The 21,038-nt window shown below is 35.5% G+C and overlaps 1 protein-coding gene across 2 annotated transcripts in view; it reads left to right on the forward strand.

Moving 5' to 3' along the window:
- The window catches only part of LOC5569934 (protein msta), a 61,774-nt gene that overhangs the window by 29,578 nt on the left and 11,158 nt on the right, over positions 1 to 21,038 (forward strand). For both annotated transcript variants that reach the window (XM_021849551.1, XM_001658780.2), the window contains exon 3: positions 13,890 to 14,351. In XM_021849551.1, the coding sequence (XP_021705243.1) occupies positions 13,890 to 14,351 (462 nt within the window). The remainder of the gene's footprint in view (positions 1 to 13,889; positions 14,352 to 21,038) is intronic.

Here is a 21,038-nt window from a genome sequence, read left to right on the forward strand (position 1 = left end):
TCGTACTTTTCCATATATTAAAGTATGTTTCAGCCATTTGTATGTTAAATGTGCTCTTTTTGTTTTTCAAAATAATCCTATATCAGAAGACTGATTCAAAATATTTTCTAAACATAATTGAATAATTGTATTGAGAAAGCATCAGTTATTATTGTATACAATATGTTTTTATATATTAGTTAGTTAGTGACGAATTCGAAAAGGGCGAAAAGCCACTCAAATAGAGATAAATAATAATAATAATAGTAAGTAGAACATTGTAATACATTAGGAATACAACGCAATTTTTAAATATTTTGTCCAATTTTCGAAAATTTTGCTATGGTGTGACCTCTTTTGTAAGGCTTATTTGTTGCTGAACAATGCGTTTATTAATCGTTATTTTGACCTTCTTTGGATTAACTGTTCGGATGATATAGCTATGTTGTATTAAGATTTTATAAAATACCTATTCAGCTTTAAATCATGTTCATGTTAAGCATGGAAACAGCTGAAGTGCGAAGCAACCAAAACGTTAGTTCGTCTCCTGTACATTTGTTCACACAATTATATTTGTTTGGTGGAATATTGGCTCTTTAATAGAAGGAAAAATGACTTGTTCAACTCATTAGTAAAACAACCTTGACAAGTCGGCAGAGATTCTTTGGAGAAGTTTAATAAGTGTTGATTCTACTATTATTCATTCCAATGACAAATGTTGAACATTGTCTTAAATTTGGATCAAATAGCATCTTCTCAGCTCTTTTAGGGTATTTTTTCAGCTGTCACCATTATTCAACAATAATTAAATATGTATGTTTATTTGTGACTCGGGATTGTTAGTTGGGTAACCACTTTCATGTAATTATTGTTAAATTATTATGTATACTTCGATTATCATTAAACATGTTATGGTTAGTAACTTTTTCCGATATCAATAACCCTTTACCCTCATTAATCCATAGTCGCCTACATGTCTTAGATTTGATTTGAAAAACATTTGAAACATTTGAAAATAACATAAAAAGACATGATATGTTTTGCTTGAATAAAAGCATACTCATATACTGTTATTCGCATTGTTTTTAAGTTTTACTTATCATGTTGGTCAACATTTTAAGTATAAGACGCTGAAACTTCTGTACGATTTGTTGTTAATCAAATGTTCAATATTTTACTAAAATGATGGCTATAACCTATAGAAGCTTTTAATCAGTCAATTGTTAAACTTCTTATGTGTTGTAGAACAAAAGCTACTATATTTGCATTTTCGGAGGTTTATTCAGCTCGTATTCAAAACACAAACTTCAAGTGGAATACCAGCTTTTTTATAAGCGGAAATTAATTTTATTCAATTATTGATTCAACCAAAAATTTGTTCAGCAATGGTTGCTGGTATGCAGCTTGTATTAAACACGTAAGTATCTTAAAAGCTACCAATTGTTCCTTGGGATTGCCTCATTCTGGGTAGTGGCGTTCGGGGTTATAGCGTTAGAGATAGTGGCGTTCGGAGTAATGGCGTTCGGGGTAATGGGATGGAGCCTCCGAATATATTTGCATTGCCCAAGTAACCAGTAAGCACGATAATGCGGCACGGTAACAGCATTATATGCGCATATAAGGTAATCATTTGATGCATGTCAGTTTTATATACGCATATAATGCTATTATAATGCCAGAAAAGGCGAAATAGCGTGCCATAATAGTGCCAAGATATAACCGTGCTTCTCTGCACCACTAATGCTGATATAAGACCACGTGAGAAGCGTCAGTTGTTTTCGCCAGGTTTTTAGGGCGAATATTTTGTGCTTTCGCGTACGCAGCCAGAGAGCTTTCGCGTATGCGGCCAAGCAACTGGTACACGAGGTAAATAAATGAATGAAAGAAAACGGAAACCTCTAATAGTATGCAAAAAATGTAATAAAATGATATATATAGTACATCTCCGTATCAGACATATTTGTTTTGGTAGTTTTCATCCTTTTGAGGACTTGCAATTGCCACATTTTGATCCTCGTTTTATGATGATGAAATTCCTCATTTTGCGTCTCGAACCTGCGACACCCGTATTGTTGAGTTGTTGTCCTGCTCCTTTGCTCCTAAGGCCACATAAGATGAATAGTATTGGAAAGAAAAGTGACCAATTCAAACCATCACTTTTCCCCGTCATAAAACCTGCAATTGTAGTAGTGAGAAGATTTATTTTTGACTCCCTCTTACCACTATATGCAAACACAAAGCACGTGGTATATCTGTCAAAACACTGGATGGCATTTAAACATGCCCTGTATTCGAATATAAAGCCAATATAGTGCTTATTTAATGCCTGTATGCATCAGGATTAGAAGCATTAATGATGCTGTAATAGGATTTCTATGCAGCGGAAGTGCTGTTATAAGGTGTGCAAGCATTTGTGGTGCTATTATAATGCATGTACGCATCTATGATGCTGATTAAGGGCTTATTATTAGTGCTTATGGTTACTTGGGTGGTTGCAAAGCAGGCATTGCATTTCATCTCATCTTTCGATCATCTGAGCAAGATATGGATCAAATAAGAAGATATCATCTAGAGCTCTTTGATCATCTTTTTATAAAGATCTATGGCTCTTTTGATGCTCGATAACATCTGTTTGACTTAGTAATCCGTGATTCGTACGGTGACAGCATTTGAGAGAAGTAAACTTAGTGAAAGATTCACACACTCAACGGAAGTAAGTGAACCGAAATTAAATGAAATTGAAATGAAACCATTTCATTTGTTTTAGGTTTTGCAGCTGCTCCACTTTACTGGTATAGATTCAAGACTCACTTATGCATTGCATAGAGCGTACTAAGTTTGGCGTAAAACGTACTAGTGAATCTAGCCGCGTATTGGGAATCTTTAATACGAATTTTCCTCACAGATCGATATAAACATCAAGCATTCGAGGACAATAAGTAGTCGCCGGAATATTTCAAACAACAATATGTTTTAAATGGTTGATCACAAGTTTATATTTACTGGAATCCTCTTTTATTCAAATTAGTTATTCATGTAGAGAAGGTTGCTAGCAGTGTTTCACTGACAAAAAAACTAAATAAAAAATAACTATTGTATTCGCAGAAATATTGCGCAATTTGCATGTATTATATTTTTGAAATGAGAAGTTTGTAGCTGCTCCTTGTACGACATTCGAAAATCTTTTTCCTTCCAAATCCATGTTCCACATTACAGCGCACTGTGCATAGCCATTGAAACCTCATAAATTGGACGTAAATTCGTGATAATTTAGCTGGGTATACATGAGAGTACTGAGAAGCGAGGGTTTGCTTGTGTAATAGAAAACTTTTTATCAAACGGATAATATTTCACTAGTCCACTGATCACTGTTTCCAAGACAAAGATTATCAGTTCAGAATTACTAATCACAAATTACGTTATTGAGCACCAGGAATTAGTTTTGAAACAGACATTTCATCATAGCACCAAATATCTGTCAAGATCATCAAGATGGAAAGATAGAATCATTGCAATGCGCTCTTGGATTGAAGATAATATCTTTAAACCATACCAAGATGATCTCTTCGTTCAGATGAGATTGTTATGCCTGTTGCAAAGTCAGCATAGTTTGAATCTTCCAAGTTTAGTTCGTCACAGTCCTCACTGCTGAGTGCTGATGGTGGTGGTCGACCGAAATGGGTATGGCGCGCGCAAACCACTTCAACGAGCACACGGGAGACCCAAGCAAGTGCCCAACAGTGGAATTTAAATATTTTACGCCTTGTTTGCGTGTGTTTTGAATTCTTTCACCTTAATAAGCAGCATTGGTGAGTTGAGTACAGGCTTTGGTCATGTTGTTCCTGTTTTGTGAAATGAGTGTTCATTTTTGGCGCGGCGACCGGCGGTCGATTACGTTGCTTTCCTCATAGCTATTTGGAGTTTGTGATGATGAGGCTTCACTTGTTCTACGGAACGGTGAAATTGTAGGCAGAGCGATTTAAATTGCAAATCTGCACCGTTGAATATTAAAATTTGCACATGTAGAGAAGCTTCTATTAGATGGGACAAATAAGTGCAGATTTTTCTTATTCCGTAGTGTTTCAAATGCGAATATAGGTCAGTGAATTGAAATTCACCTTCATATGTATACAATGTAGTGTGTGGATTATTTTTCTTAGGAACTTAAAATTTGTGTGCTTTCCTGAATAGTTCTTGTTTAAAACTATTTAAAGTATTAGTTAAAAGCAGTTTTCTCAATTTGTTTTTCTCATTTTACTAAAAACTTAAACTTTGTTTGGCCAGGCATTGCAGAATTTGTTCTCATTTGATTTAGAAACACGATCAAAGCAAGCGAAGAAAAACTTCTTTTCTGTAGCGGTTCATGATCGGAAATGTATCGCAAGTTATAACAAGTTGATAAATAAGAGTAGCGAACGAGAGCCTCAAAGCCTGGAGCCTGAACATTACTAAAGGCTCTATGTACCAATGAGAGATTCTCTCCTCTCTCGCTCTCTTTCGATTGTAACAGTGGAATACTGAAGCTTTTGGAAAGTTTTTCACTATAAATCGAAAGGCAATTACCTTGACCAGCGTTTCATACAATAGCGCAACCATAGAGGTTAATGTGACTTAGTTATTGATTAATTAGAAAGTTAACAAAGAGAGCCTCTCAATGTTAGATAGCTCCTTATGAAAAGTTGGGCGAGTTTCCATTTTAGATTTCACAAAATTGGACCCGAATTTTTTCGTCCATTGTTGAATATGGTTGCTCACTTTAATAAAATTGATTCTGAGTGAGTTTATTTATTTAATAAATGTTTCAATAATAAAGGTGAAAAAATTTTATTTCTAAAAGAACAAAAAAAGTCAATTTTTAAACTCCCTAAACTTTTTATCTATAATACATATAAGTTTTAATTAGGACTTGTTCAACCGTTAATCGAAGCTTGATTGATTTAATAGTTTACTTCTGTGCTTTTGAAAAAGGGCTTGAATAAGAGATTTTTCAAATAGCTGAAACATTCAAAATCACTCACAAATCACAAACTCATATACGATGACGCATAAGAGTACAAAAGTGGTGGCGATATACGTTCATACGCCATTAGATTGCATGTTACCCCTACATTTGTACTCTTATGCGTTATCATATACGATCATGTGTTTACAATTTCCTTTCTGCCAGCATTTATTGAACATCAGTAGATCACCTGTGTTATCATAGGAAAAGGGTAATCTGGTTTCAAATAGTCAGTAATATTTTGAAAAAAATTAAACATGAGCTTATTTGGCGAAAAAGAATTGTACACAAATGCTGATCAATTTTGTGCAGATTTATGCTTGATTTATGCAAATTTCATGTCACATTGTGATGCCTCATTTTGCAAAGCTTCTTCATGTGGCATATACTTTACGAAAAAGCAAGAATAAATCAACTATGGAGCAGTTCTTCACATTGTGGGTATTGTTGGTCTCCAAGAGCTATTTATGCATTACCTTAGAAAGTTTTTCGTGTTTTTTTTACCTATACCTTTAGAAAATAATCCAGTAATTATTCCTACAATTCCTCCAGAAATTGCATAAACAAACCTGTGCATTCTTTACAAAACCTAAAAAAGCATCCCTGGCTCTCTCTCTACTTTCTATTTGGAATTTACGCAGGACTTCTCAAGGACTAATCCAAGAATAACTTCAATGTTTCCTCCAGATATAACTCTATACGTTCCTCTAGATTTTTTTTCTGTAATTCTTCTATGAAATATTTCTAGTATTCTCCTAGAATCTCTTCAGATCCAACCCCAAAGCTTTCTGGGGATTTTTTTTAAACTTGTTAAGAGTTTCCACTTCTGATACCTCCTAAGACTTCTGAGAGGGTTTCCCAAACAAAATTCAAAAACTTTTCAAGGACTTTTTTTGTTAGAAAAAATCTTTGCTTCCTCCACAAATTTCTTTAGCGATTATTAAATTTTTGTTAGTGTTTTCTCCAAATAAATCTTTAAGTAGCCACAAGGGGGGATCTAAGACCCCCAAATCCTCCGCATTTACGCTAATGATTCCCATAAGAGTTTCCAGGGATGTGTTCTGGAATTTCTCCGGGGAACACAAGATTTTTCCAGAGGCAGTTCCAGGAAGTCTTGAGGGAGTTTGATATTTTAACGTTAAAATTTAGAGGGTCAACTTTTAGTGTTTGTTCTAAAAGTACTAATGTTACTCATGAGGTAATAATTTGTCTTAGAAATATTCCTAATGCTTTTGACACACTATGTCGAGCATTATCAGAGTGGATTTCCATTGTAATGCGTCCCGAAAATGGTGTCTATTTTTAATTTAAATTAATCCTATCAGAATGCTCTCCGCAGACACGGCAGACGAGTGCACCTAATGATTTTTTTTATCGCAGCTTTTTACAACTCTACAACCGGTTGGTTGGCCAGTTTGTTTGTTGACGAGGGAATTTCTATTAATCTTCGCTTTTTTACACATTTGGCGAGAGTATGACACGGGTCGTCGTTATTGGTCTATTACTTGCTATAGGTACCTACCTACTGCCTTTACCGCAGCCAGGAAAAGAGATCCGAGAAATGCGGGAAACCGATAATTAATGCCAACGACGGCGGTGTCTCAATGCCAACCATATCGGTGTACACATGCCTCTTGTTTCCCAGTTGTTCGCTTTCTGTGTTATTTGTGCGATGAACCGAACGGTTATTTTTGCCAAACATAAATTGAAACACCACTAGAATTTTTGGGAAGCAATCTCACTCACAATCAGCGATGTACATTATATTGTTCAAAATGTACAGGATAGCCTTTCTCTAATTTTTGTTCAATTTCTTTATTAGTATCATTTCAAACTTTACATTGTTCATAAATATCTACGTTTCTGTAGTTGGCAACACTATAATCTTAATTTGGTAATAGCAGTTTACGCAACAAGTTGTAGAATGATGCTTTGCAAAAAAGCGTAGTAGGCCTTGCCGCGAGCGGGCGTATTTTGAATTGATCTTCGCTTTTTTTTTGCGTTATGCGTGATAGAATTTTTTTTCGGGGATTCCGTTGATGATTCAGATGGTGCCACCTAGTGATCCTTTATAAGAGAGATATGCAGAAGCTGACATTTCTGTCAAAGTGTGAGCCAATCGAGCAGCGAGAACTGTCAAAGCGTGAGCCAAATGAACATGCGTTATGTTTGTTTTGAACTTTTCTTGAGGAATAATGTAATCCACTAGAAAATATGTCGGTGAAAGTTGTTTTACAAAAAGCAAAATATATGAAATATTTTCCTTTTTTGAATTTTTGTCAATGCGATATTTAGTCGTTGATTTTTTTCTGCTTTTTATTTGTTTGGAAATGTAGCTCAAAGATCTACAACGAAACAAAATACACTGTTTAGCAATGAGGAAGTCATGTCCGAGTTACAATATTATTCTCGACGCCGAGTAAACTCAGCACTACTGTTCTGTTGTCAAATCATTCCATTTTACTTCTGCTTATCTCTCATATAAAGGATCACTTCCACCCGATGAGTTTCTTCTTTGGTAAAATTGTGGTGTTTGAAGTTGAAGATTTGTTACCAACATCATATTGAATGTGATTTCTTTGTGAAGTTGTTGAAATAGTAGTGCGAAAATGTAACTGTCTGTTTATTTTATGTGCAAAACTCCTCAATTAAATTGGAGGGGCTGCCACAGTGCGTTGCTCCATAGACAAAAATCAAATTTTAAGTTATTTTATTCTGCGATAATAAGTATCCACAAGTGTTTATAGATAGCATCCGCTATTGAAACAAGTATTTATAAGACATACAAAGCACTAAAACTACTACAACAAGCTTCGAAAGCATCCATTGTCGGAGTAGCAGAAAAACTAAATTTTGTCGCATATTTTCAGCATTCCTTTCAACTAGTACGGAGAGTTTTGAAACCAATGTATTTAATCAAAATCCAAAAGAGAACATGGCTGGAGGTTGGTAAAGTATATTTGATGGGATAATAACACCAATTTTAACTTTGAATATGAGAAATCGACACGTCGAGTTGGCTATGAAATCAAACTAATGAAATACTAACATGCAACTTTGATAATCGATTCAAAAAAAGTTCCACCGAGTTCCACCCTAAATCACTCACAGACATGTTTTTTAGAGTGTCAAGTTGCAGTTAGAGACATATTTGAAAATAACTTCTTACATTATTATGTGCAATACAAGTACAAATGGCATTGTTTTTCTTGGAAAAAATATGAATTGGTGCTTGGGACAGTTTTGCGATTATGCGTATATTATATGTCATTTATGCAAATTGTAGCTCTTTTGACCTAGTTTGGCTAGTTTCGATTTTTGTCCCGCAGCTCAATACATTCAACGCACTGTGGGCTGTCTCTAAAATGCAGAGTATGCAGTTGCAGTTTATATTGGTTGAATTGATCACCGTGAACTTCTATTTGATATTATATATTGGCTTTTCTCGGTGACAACAGAGTTGTTGAACTGTTGTCACCGAGAAAAGCCAATATATAATATCAAATAGTTGCAGTTTATGTTTACTTCCATCATTTCGGAAGAGTTCACACACGGCGTACTCTTCTAGAGGTACCTAACCCCACCTCCGTAGAACTTGTGAGGGTGTCCATGAGTCGGTGGCCGCTTATTAAGTAAGTGCTGCATCAACATTTCTTTCCCTTGTCCTAAGTTACGGTGAAGACCCTTCTTGGGCAGGAATAGCAATATTCATGTTTATTTTTAAATGTTGTTCATGATTGGGTCGAGGTTTACTCCCTAGCCTTGTTCCTGAAAGCAGTCTGGATTGATTATCAAATGACACATGAATATTGCTAGTATCAATTCTACGAAGTATACCGTACTGCGCTAACGCCAACGCTCAGTTGCAGAATGATGCGTTGCACAGTACTGTAAAAATCGAGTTTTGCAACGAGATAATTTCAATATTTTTTGTAATTTCATAGAATACTATTTGGTACAAGAAACCATATCGGGATGCATTCACCATTATTATGCTATTTCTAAAAATTGTTGTATAATAATTTATTATGGTTGATAGTTATTACGTAACTGTTTTCAATTGGAATAGCAAAATTCCTCATCGTTATAGGCGGTTTTTCATCACATCAATCGGTCATGAAACGGCCTACTTTCCTGCACTGAATTATAAAATGTGGTAATAGTCATTACACAACTGAAACCAGTGCTGTAATGATTCATCCCGCAACGCTTTCTTATTACGCAACTGTTTTGAGTTGCGTAATAAATCGTTACACAACAGTTTTTCAGAAATTGTAAAATAATGGTGAATGCATTCCGATATGGTTTCTGGTACCCTCAAGTGGTCTTCTACGAAATTGCAAAAAATGTTCTACGCAACTCATTGCAGAACTCGATTTTCACAGCACTCGTTGTAATTATTCAACTTGACAAGCCTCGTTGGATAAATGTACGACTCGTGCTGTAAAAATCATCATTCTGCAATTTGTTGCGTAATAGTAGTTTACGGAACAAGTTGCAGAATGACAATTTTTACAGCATGAGTCGTAAATTTATTGCGACGAGTGCTGTATACATCTAGTTCTGCAATGAGTTGCGTACAACATTTTTTGCAATTTCGTAGAAGACCACTTGAGGGTACCAGAAACCATATCGGAATGCATTCACCATTATTTTACAATCTTTAATAAATTGTTGTGTAATGATTCATTACAAAGTTACAAAGTCTCTTGATTACTTACTTACGTCTTTGAACAACCCTCTGAAACTCTATGTGAAATGATTGCAATGTAATATTTTCCTCACAGGCAAAACTTCAAGTTATCTATCAGAAGCTGAGATACAACACCCCAAACTTGGGCATTTTGTATGGAAAAACAGCATTTGGTTACTAACTTATGTCACTGACTGTATATTCAGTAAACAGGGTTTCACATAGTTTTTGGGATAAATGTATTTTTAGTGTATTCATGAATATCTATTTCTTCTCAAACATGTTAACTTAATTTCTATAAATTATCTATAACATTGTTTTCCGAAAAAGCCATGAGCCATCGCCCTGAATTCAGATTTACATTAAATAGGGTTGCGCATTAAATATGGATTCTCGTTGGTTCTTAACCCTCTAATACCCAACCCCGCCTTTAGACGTGGTACACTTTGGAATTTTGTGTATTTTTTCATTGCTCGGAAATTAAAATGATTTTATTTTTGGCTTAAACCTTGACTCATAACACGCATATAAGAAAAGTTTTTTATGACTTTTGAAACTTATTTGTATTATTAAAAATTGTTTGAAAAATTGTATTCTTATATAACCTACAAATGCCTGGGATTCATTTAACGTGTATTATAAAAAATCGTACCTTTTATATTTTTCTACGATCAACCTATCACAGAAGAAGAGCCTGATGGTATTGAAATGATTTCAAATCTGTTTTTTCGTTAGTTACACGGAAAATAGAAAATGTTACAGAAAAAAATTAAAAAAATCATATTTTCAAAAGTATAGTAAAAACTCATTTTTTTTATTGTCAAAAATCAGTAACCAGAAGAGGCTTCAAGAAAAAAATTTAAAGGATAGGGATGTTCAAAAATAAAAATAATAAAAATGAAAAACCGAAATTCATAAATTTGCGAAGAAAAATAAATCATTGCCCAAACCGTGTTTTGAATGATTTTAGATAACGAAAAATAATATTTAGATCGAAAACAAAAATTTGGGTATTAGAGGGTTAAGTTAAATAAATTTGAAATGTTATCAGAAAATGTCTATTTCTACCCAAGCATGTTCACTTAACTTCCATAAGCAAGTTCATGTCGAGAAAACTATTTGACATTACTTTGGATTTCGATCTACAGGCAGACATACTCATGAAATTGATTTTTTAGTAGTTTCTTTGGTAAAATAAATTTTGAGTGTAATCAGAAGTTTTTTTTCTTATTCAAACATCTTCACTCGACTTGTGCAATTAGTTTAATGGCGAAAAAAGTACATGTAATTGCTTTGAATCTTGAACTCCGGGTTAAAAAAGTTTTGCTTGTAGTTTTTTAGGTAAAATAAATTTTTAGTGTTTTCAAACTTGTATATCTTTATTAAAATTTATCAAGTTCACTTCGACAATCAACGATATGGAGAAAACAAAACTACGTGTTATAGCTATGAATTTCAATTTACAGGCAAACTGGACCTTAAAAACCTTATACCGTCGATGGGGGTGACAATGGGTCTAGGGGGTGAGATTGGGTCAAAACGGAAAAATATGTTTTGTGAAATATTTCAGCTAATAACGCTGATATTACTAAAATTAATAATTCATATGTTAGGGAACATATTTTTACACATAATTCATAACAATATGCATTTTTAGAAATAGTAGTTTTTGTTTACTACATCAATAAACTTGCATGTTGAAACTAGATAAAATTTACAACATTAAATTTCTCCTGTACAAAGTATCACGCATGTACTCTAGCCTCTATCGTTGTATTAGTAGAATGTTGAAAGTCTTTTCATTACACATCACAGGTATTTTCCGGAATCTATTTGATTTTCCCACATAAAATCATTTTTTTCGGTACGATGTCTAAAACATTGAAAATGGGGGTGAGATTGGGTCAAGCAAGAACGATAGTAAATGAAATCCCAAGTCCACTTTTTTGACATTTTACGGTGCCGGGTGTTCTCTTTTTTCATTAAGATGTGTTTATTCTTTCTAAACACTGCATCTCTGAAACATCAAACAAGTCTACTTGAGTATTCCGTGCATTGAATAACAATGCAACGCATTTTGACAACTTCTCAAACCAGCAACTGTGTTTTGTGCGTAGCAACGGGTGTTTTTTTTTTTCTAAATTTGATTATTTATTAGTGTTTTCATATTATAGAAACATCTCACGGACGTACAAATGAGTTGGATCGCTGAAATACTGGGATTATGACGTCAACTTCTGCCTGAAATTTATTGATCGTAGAATGTCGCACCGAAATTTAGCTATTTGCGAAGGTTCAAAATAATCACTGTTTCAGTACACCTTTGGGGAAACTGAATGGGCTTTATAGCAATGGGGATGAGACTTTTGAGGGAAATACCAAGAAAAAAAATGTTGGGTTTACATATTTTTTCTCATAGCTTTTCAATTTTCAGTATAATCTTTCTTTTAAGTGGGTTTATCATTCTTGTGAAACATCTTAGATATCTTTTTGTCTTTTTTGCATCAATTTTTATCAATATTTTTCAGATGTGAATGGTTTTGAAATCATATTCTCAAAAACAAGTTATTTCAATTACAGTGGCCCAATGTCACCCCCTCTATGGGGTGAGATTGGGTCATTTTTCATTCACTTGTGGTGCCGCTGTGAATAAATATTTGTATTCAATTTATTGAACAGTTATTAATGTACTATCAAAGTACATACACACCAAATTTGAAGTTTATTGGAGTTAAACTGCGATAGTTATTCAAAAAATAAATCGCACATAGCCCTTTTTGACCCATTGTCACCCCCAACGACGGTATCTTACTATGACTATGTGTAATATTTTTTTCTCCGAAAGACACAACTATAGGCATTCAAATGGTGAAAGAAAATCGAAAATCGATTGGCTCATTACAAAGTTATGAATTTTTAAAGTTTTTGAGCATTTTCTTAATGGAAGCCCCTTATTTATGTTTTTCCTCGCTACGATAATGTTGAGTATTTTTCATTTGAAGACCTGCACTAGAAGTGTCGAATTGTGGAACAAAATCTAAAATTGATTGCATAGCGGCACAGAAATATTTTTTATAGGTTTGGTAAGCATTCCAAATAGGAGCCCCCCATTCTCCATTTGCCTTGCTGCGACTATGTTTGCTTTTTTTCCCTGCAAGGCTGGTCTTGAATGTTTTCAACGGTGAAATAAAATTATAATATTATTGTCTGATGGCTGAGATATGAGCTCTGAACCATTGTAACGCTGTTTTTCTGAGTTTGACCATCTTTGCTCAGCCCCTCACGGACCGTCTACCTTGCTACCATCATGTGTGTTATTTTTCTATAAGCGTTTGACCACAATGTTTGTGTTAGTAAAAAACTTTTAGCATTTGGACAAATATTTGTGAAGTTATGTTTTTTTTTTAAAGTCCGTGTAACGCTGTTTTGGGGTCACCGTCGTCTACGGTTTTTTTTTTCTCACAGTAGCGTGACAGTTAATTGGTAAAGTAAAACTTCATTCTTAAATACAAAGATACTAGTTTTTGTGGCTAACATTTGGCAATTGTTGAATAATGAATGATAGATTCATAAAACTTAATGTGCTATTTGGCTCCTCAAATGGTTGAATTTAATCCATTTCGCATAAAAAATCACAGAAGTGATAGTTACTACAAAATGGATATCCTATTTGAAAAATTGATTCAGAATCATTTGGTCATATTCAACCACAAAATTGGTATCTCGTTCTGACGAGACATTGAGTTCTTAGAAGAATAAGTATCATGACCGTTAAAAAAATGAACCCAACTTAAAAAAAAATACAAAATACAAAATCCTGTCGATACTACTACGAGCGTGACCTTTGCCAATCTAAAATATACTTAGTGCCATGTGATTCTCAAGGGCTCGCAGTCGTACTAGCCTACACACCTACTACTCAAAGTAGCGTGAGTCTTCAATTTAGCATCGTTGGGTCAAGCGAACGGATATTCTAATTCAAATTAGCCAAACAGTAGCGCCAGGCAGGCAAAACACTAGGTATATGCATGGCGCTCAGCGACAGAAAAAACAGAACCCAATCATCAATGGCACAAGAATGACGGCACGCTGTCACGCGAATCCTATTTCGCTAACGGCCCCTCCATGCATGGTGTTTGTTTCGTTTGGGGCAGCGCGGGCGGAAAATGGCTTCATTTCATGAGAACTGTTTTTGTTTCGCTTTTCCGTTTACAGGAAATGGGCACCTATCTGGGGGCGTTGAAGTGCGTCCGCGACAGCTGTCCCCAGGGTCGGATGGTGTCGATGAATCCGCAGAAGATTTCGTCGGCTTGGCAGTGCGACACCTGCGGGCTGAAGATGAACAATCTGAAAATCACCCGGATCCAGGAGATCGCCGGCAGGATGATCCTGAGCAATGCGGTCAAGAAGGACGCTGCCTACATTGTGGAGTACATGAACGAGCACGTGTCGAAGTTTCTGCTGCCGTGCAATCAGTTCATGGTGGAGTTGAAGCTGCAGGCCATTTTGAAGATTCAGGACGATGCGACGCTGGAGCTGCAGGGGGAGAAAGAGAAGTACTGCTTGGAGATTTTGGGGATTTTGGAGAAGCTCGAGTACGGCGAGTGCTACATCAAGGGGGTGCTGTGCTACGAGCTGTTTAAGGTGCGGATGGCGATCGCAAGGGTTAAGGAAGAGGTAAGACGAAATTTTAGGGAATCATCGATCTTATTACACTAAGTAACACTGGTCCATGGAATGATATTTTTTTTAATGGATTCATTAGATTTTGGCCCGTTGATTTCGAATCTGTGCTCAGAATTTTCGTAACACTCAATTTTTTTGAGAAAAATGTTTATTTTACAAACCTTTATATTTTTATGGATATGTTTTTGTCCCACAACAATCGAATATATCTACTTATCGACATCTTTGCTTAGATCGTATTTAATAGACTTCGATTAGCTCTTTGAATACTAGAAATTTTCATATCACGTAAATTTTTCGAGAAACATGGGATTTTATCAAAAACACACACATTTTTGAAGAAAATCAAATGTTTGTTCTACTAGTGATTTCCACTCTGTTTGTTTCTCATATATTAGAATGGATTTCATAAAATATATAGCGCTTCTTTCTCTTTTTCTTTTTTCTGACGTAACGTCTCAACTGAGACAGAGCCTGTTCTTTCTTATGTGTGTGTTTTTATGTGCACTAATGATTGAGTTTTTTTCTAACCAATAAACCATTTTTTGTACTCGTATACCGTGTTGCAAACTTGAAAGTACCAGGGTAATGCTTGCTGAAACCAGGTTTCCATCAGTACATGTCGTTAGAATCCGCAGTTCAATAGCATATGCAAGAACTAGATGAAAATCAGTTTAGTTAATTCAAATTGATAGACCCCTCATAAGCATGCTTGACAGGAACTCCTATGCGCTGAACAAATGAGGCGATTTCGAGGTTCTTTTGAGGAGTAAAATTTGAACACAAAATTCACAACAGTGAGTGAAAGTGCATTGAAATACGAGGATTTTTTCAGGCACTCTTTCTATTTTGCTCCTATTCTCACCCTTACTCACACTTTAAAAGAACTGGATGAAATTTTTCTACGTTGTGTTCTGTGTGAATCTATGACAAAAGGTCGAAAGGACAAAAGGTCGAAAGACAAAAGGTCGAAAGGACAAAAGGTCGAAGAACAAAAAAGAAGGGACAAAAGGTCGAAAATCTTTTGTCAAAGAAGGAAAAAATTCCCACCATGTAAATCATTTTCGACCTTCTGTCCTTTCGACCTTTTGTCTTTCGACCTTTTGTCTTTCGACCTTTTTGTTACGACCGAGGATTGGTAATTTGGGAACCTTTCGGATTAAGCTTTGGGAAAACACTTCTTTACTTTGTACTAGTCAAATTCATACTGAATATTTATTAGGTCCAACAGTGTAATGAGAGTTGATTGCAGGCACTCACTCTCACATCTCCCCTCTTTAAAACCTATGTTAAGATAATTTAACATTTTTTTTTGATTTCATCACTTCATTCTTAAATTCAATTTCAGATACTTAACCTGCAATTTTTCCTTACAGTATGCAATGTATAACTACATTTTCTTTTTCTTAACAATTGATTTCACATTTACAGTTCTATATTTTGATTTGTTGATTCTACTAGAGCGACGTAATGTCTGGTACAATTTTGGTTTAGGCTTTGTTGCTGTTCTTTGGGAACTTTTCCTTTTGATTAACACTTGATCATTATCAACGACGTCATGTTCTAGTTCGTTACGCAAAGACCTGGTATTGACGTGATTTTTCAGAATGAACTGTTTTTGCGGAATACTTTTTAACTGATTTTTATGAGCTATTCGTTTATCACCATCTACGTCAATTGTGTATGTTAGAAATATTGTCGAGTACTTGTGCAACATTTTCAGCGTTTGTTTTACTCATTTTGTGTATTTCTATCCATCTTAAAATATGCATCTACTAATATTAAAAAAGTCCTATTAAACTTTTGGAAGAAATCTATATGAACTCTTTCAAAGGCTGTCGAAGCTGCTGGCCAATTCCCATAAACTTTGGGTGTTCTATCAATCCCTAAAATTTGACATTTTTTGCATGACTTCACAAAGTTTTCTATGTCTGTACTAAAACCTTGCCAGTACAGGAATCTTCTAGCAATTTGCTTCATTTTTTGTATTCCTCGATGGTTTGAATGAAGTAATTGGAGAGAAGGTAATTTTAGCGAGTTTGGGACGACAATTCTTTCACCGAATATTAGGCATCCGGATTCTACATCTAACTCATGTCTTTTAGAGTAAAAGTTTTTAAGTTTTTGATCCTTCACGTGACTTGGTCAGCCTTTACGAACATATTTTATAACGATTGACAGCAAGGGATCGCTTTCAGACTCTTTGCTTATTAATATTAAATTCACGTTAACCTTCCTGTCATCTACTAGATAATTCAATTGATTGAACGAACTATAATCATTTTCTAACAAATCTGCTCTACTGAGATCCCGATTTACAGGTAGCCTTGAAAGACAGTCAACTACTAGGTTTTCTTTGCCTGCCATATGAGTGATAGTGAAATCGAATATGGATAACACAGCGTAACAAAAATGACATTTTTGCGTGTCTCAAGGATCAAAATATGTGTCTCGAGTAGATTTGGGGTTGCTGAATCTGATGCCATTCTCAGAAATGATCCAGCACGTCACAATTTTTAGCTACAGGTCGCCAAAGTTGTATAAAACACCGGTTTTATTGATGTTTACATGAAATTTAAATTACAATTTATCTAACTTTTTTGTGATCTAATCCACCAAATATGCAAAATAGAACTTAAACTTTCATTTCAGATATAATTTGATTCAAATTACATGACTAAATTTCGATATAACCGATTTTTTCAACATGCTTGCAGTCTCCATAGAAAATTCTTCGTTTCTCTTATATGGCGAAATACAATAATTTTCTAAACCATCAAAAAATAACTTTTCCGCATCGAAGGTATGATAAACTTTGATGATAATTATTGTTATACACATAAATTTTGAATTCTGTGGCAAATTAAGCAAATAAATTGCCGTACAAGCTGGAAAACTTGCATGCAAGTTGGCTAAAATAGTCAATTTTCGCATTTTCAACAGTCAATATTTTAAAATCTAGACGTGCTATGATGTTTCTGAAAACGGCAATGATTTCAGCAACCCTTAATTAAGTGAATAGCGGTATTTTAGTGCTGGAGACAAAAACGTGTTCTGCAGTGTAATCTTAAGAAATATCGTTGCAGCCTTGTAGCAATTATAGGAGGCCCTCCTTTCCTGCTATTGAAAATACCCAGTAAAGGTTTGTGGTCGGTAACAATAGTCACCTTTTGTCCAAGCACGTACTTATAAAACTTTTCCATTGCGAAAACTATGGCCAAAGCTTCTCTATGTAATATAGGGTATTTCTGTTCAGCTTTTGTAAGACGACGAGAAACAAAAAACACGGGCATATCATTATTGTTAATTTTATGGCTTAAAACTCTTGAGATGCCATCATCACTTGCGTCGCAGGTTACTGTGATAGGTTTGGATGGATCATAGTGTGTAAGTATCTTCGCGCTACAGATAGCATTTTTACTTTTTTCGAATGCTTCGTCACATCTATAGTTCCACTCCCACTTACTGTCTTTGTAACCAAAGATAAATTATAAAGAGGAGATAGAAGTATGCAAAGCTTTGGAACAAATTTGGTGTAAAATGTTATCATACCGAGCAATGCTTTAAGTTGCGTTTTTGATTTAGGCACTGGCACGGCCGTTATCGCTTTCACTTTCTCCGGATTTGGCAATACTCCTGCCTCCGACAGAATGTGACCCAAATATTTCACTTGGGATACAAACCATTCACATTTCTCGGCATTGATCTTAACGTTATGTTGCGCTAATCTTCTCAACACTATTTTGATTTTGGATAAAAGTTCTTCATTTGACTCTGCCCAAATGAGGATGTCATCTATGTATGTCTGAACATCAGAAATACCTTGTAAAATTCTATCCATTACAGACTGGAATATAGAGCTTAGTGACATTTGAACACACGAAGACTAGCATACGCTCGTCATACACAGTTTGTTTATGTTTTCCTCAAAGAAACTTGCACACGCTTTCCAGACTCATCAAAATGCATATGGAAATATTACCCAATTTGAAAAATTTATACACGGATTCTGGGTGTTTTTCGAGACAGAGTGCATATTGTTTTCCTCTAAGGTTCACAACTACATCTACACTAGGGCACCCATACCATCGGGCGTGAAAACCACTATAGTGGCCGCTGGTTTTACTCCGAATGGCAATCTTTTATAAGTAAACAAACCTTTATGTGTATTGATAACTAAAAGCTTTTTCGTGGCTTCTGAAACTATTAATTGTTGGTATGCTCCTCTAAGGTCGATAAGAGCGAACTTTTTCGCTCCACTCTTATTTGATATTAATTCTTCAATTACTGGGAGAGGGTAATGATGAGTTATAATGTGTGGATTTACTGTTTTAAACCCATCCTTGCATATTCTTATGTCTTTTTTATTCGGTTTCACTACCACGACTATGGGAGAAGCCCACTCGGCGTATTCGACTTTTTCAAGTATACCTTTCGCTTGAAGATCTTCTAGGTGTTTTGCAACTGTTTCCTTGTGTTTGAACGCTACTGTATAGGGTTTATGTACAACGGGTTTTGCCTGTGGATCTATCTTTATATCTACCACTACATCTTTAATAGGCTCTGTCAGATCATCATCGAATGCTTTTGAAAATTCTCTCTTAAGATCTTTAACTGCATTTTTAACCCACAACTCCCTCTTAACTTCCTTTAGAGAATTTAGTTTAAATGTATTTCTCCATTTGGGCCATATGATATTAAGGTGAAACTCCTTTTAATCCACTAATAACTGTATAAAAGTAGTGGTACACAAAAAATATTATCCTATTTGTTGGTAATTGTGAAATTATAATTGGTAAGACGTTGTTGCCAGCAATCGCTAATTCAATTTGAGTCTTTTCCCCTTCGACTAAAAAAGATTGCTTGATGTCGTATGTAACCATCAATGTATCTGACAGCCCTGCAAGCGAGCAGCCGGCGTAAAATTAGAAAAATAAAAAGAGCGAAATGCTCTGATCAAGTGATTGTTTTAAGCACGGTTTGGTGAAATCTTAAGTTGTTTTCATCAGAAATCAACCAGTAATTGTTCTTCAATTAACAAGTAGTGAAAGTAAACTGTGTTGGAGGTTCTACGTTTAGCGAAAGTGGTAAAATTCGGCGAAAAGGGTTCTCCATTCGCAGGCGGATAAGTGTAAACAATTGTAGCAAAGTTAAACGTCCGTGTTGAAAATTAGCACGGTTCATGAAATTTCCACCAGCTACTAGTGTTAAAACTACGGAAATCGTAAGGTAATAGTTTTCTGATGTCCCGTTAGCAATTTGAGAGTGAACTTAATGTAGGCAAGTGAAATATTTTGAGAAATAATGTGGACTTCCAGAAATGTGTTTGTATATGTGAGGAAGCCATTTTCACTGCCATGACAGGGATTCCTTCCTATATGTCCTTAAGCCAGTCACGACCCAAGAGAGGCACAAAATTTTTGGGAGATTTGACTATTAGCAACCAGAGATTTAAGAGTTCGCCACTCACTCTCACTTTAACTTTTATTTTACCTAGAACTCCCACTGATTCTCCTGATAAGACGAAAATTTTTCTCTGGTCGGGTAAAATTCTACACATGCTAAAACAATCATTGTATGTGTTTAGAGAGCAAATTGTTGCACAAGCACCCGTATCACATTCCATTAATAGTTTACTATTATTAACCATCAGTTCCACAAAAGCAGGTGTTATATTGTTGGTGGACTTACCCAACATAATGTTGTTTACCCAATTAGAAGCATCCTCTTCGGTATCCTGTTCTACAGTTGTTTCATCGTCGGAGATCTCATCGTCTTCTTCCAAACTCATTTTCAGGTCTTCCATGGCAGCCGATAGTTGGTTTATTCTTTCTTCGTATGCTCTTTTCCTGCTCACATTTCTCTTCGCAAACGGCACTCCCTGCCGTGTTTTTTGGCTTTGGGCAAACAATTGTAGCACACAGTATCATCGCTTACTTTAGCACTACCACGATGGGTGGAGATATCACTATTCGATCGCTTTCCATACACTTGCTCATTCATTTTTCCGGGTTTAACCACTGTCCTGCTGTACCCCCAATTACTGCTTCCCACATAATTCAAGCTGTTACCATCATGTTTAGCCATTTTTCGAGATTCTAGGGCGGCAATTTCAATGGTCCTTGCTTTTTCTAACAACTGAGCTAGATTGAGCTTCTCATCAGCATCACGCAGCATTGATTCACGTGTTTTATCGTTTCGTAACCCGGCCACAAACACCGATTGCACCAACGTAGCTTCTGTTTCTACACTCACGCTGCAGTGTTCTACAATATTCTGCAGATCAATCGCAATGGCGCTCGGCGAACACATTCTTGTTCTCTTCGTGTAGCACTTTAAACTTCTTAATGATTTCTTCATAGGTTTTTATTAACAATTTTGTCTGGCTTGAAACTGCCGATAATCCTATTGGCAGTCTCTTGACCCACACTTGTAATAAATTCCAACGCTTTTTCATCGTTTGGTGTCTTGTTTAATGTGAAATAAATCTCAACAGTTTGAGGGTACGAATTCACGTTGAGACCCGGCGAATACAAAGGAAACCTTCCTTTCGTTCTTTTGTCCACCATGATTGTAGCTGGCTTATTGTCTTCGGTCGCAGACCCACCAAGCATTGTCCTTCAAACAACTTCCACCACGTTGAAATCCTAATCGGTCTAGATCTTTCCCGATCCGTGC

Source organism: Aedes aegypti, chromosome 1, assembly GCF_002204515.2.
Source record: "Aedes aegypti strain LVP_AGWG chromosome 1, AaegL5.0 Primary Assembly, whole genome shotgun sequence".
NCBI lineage: Eukaryota > Metazoa > Arthropoda > Insecta > Diptera > Culicidae > Aedes > Aedes aegypti.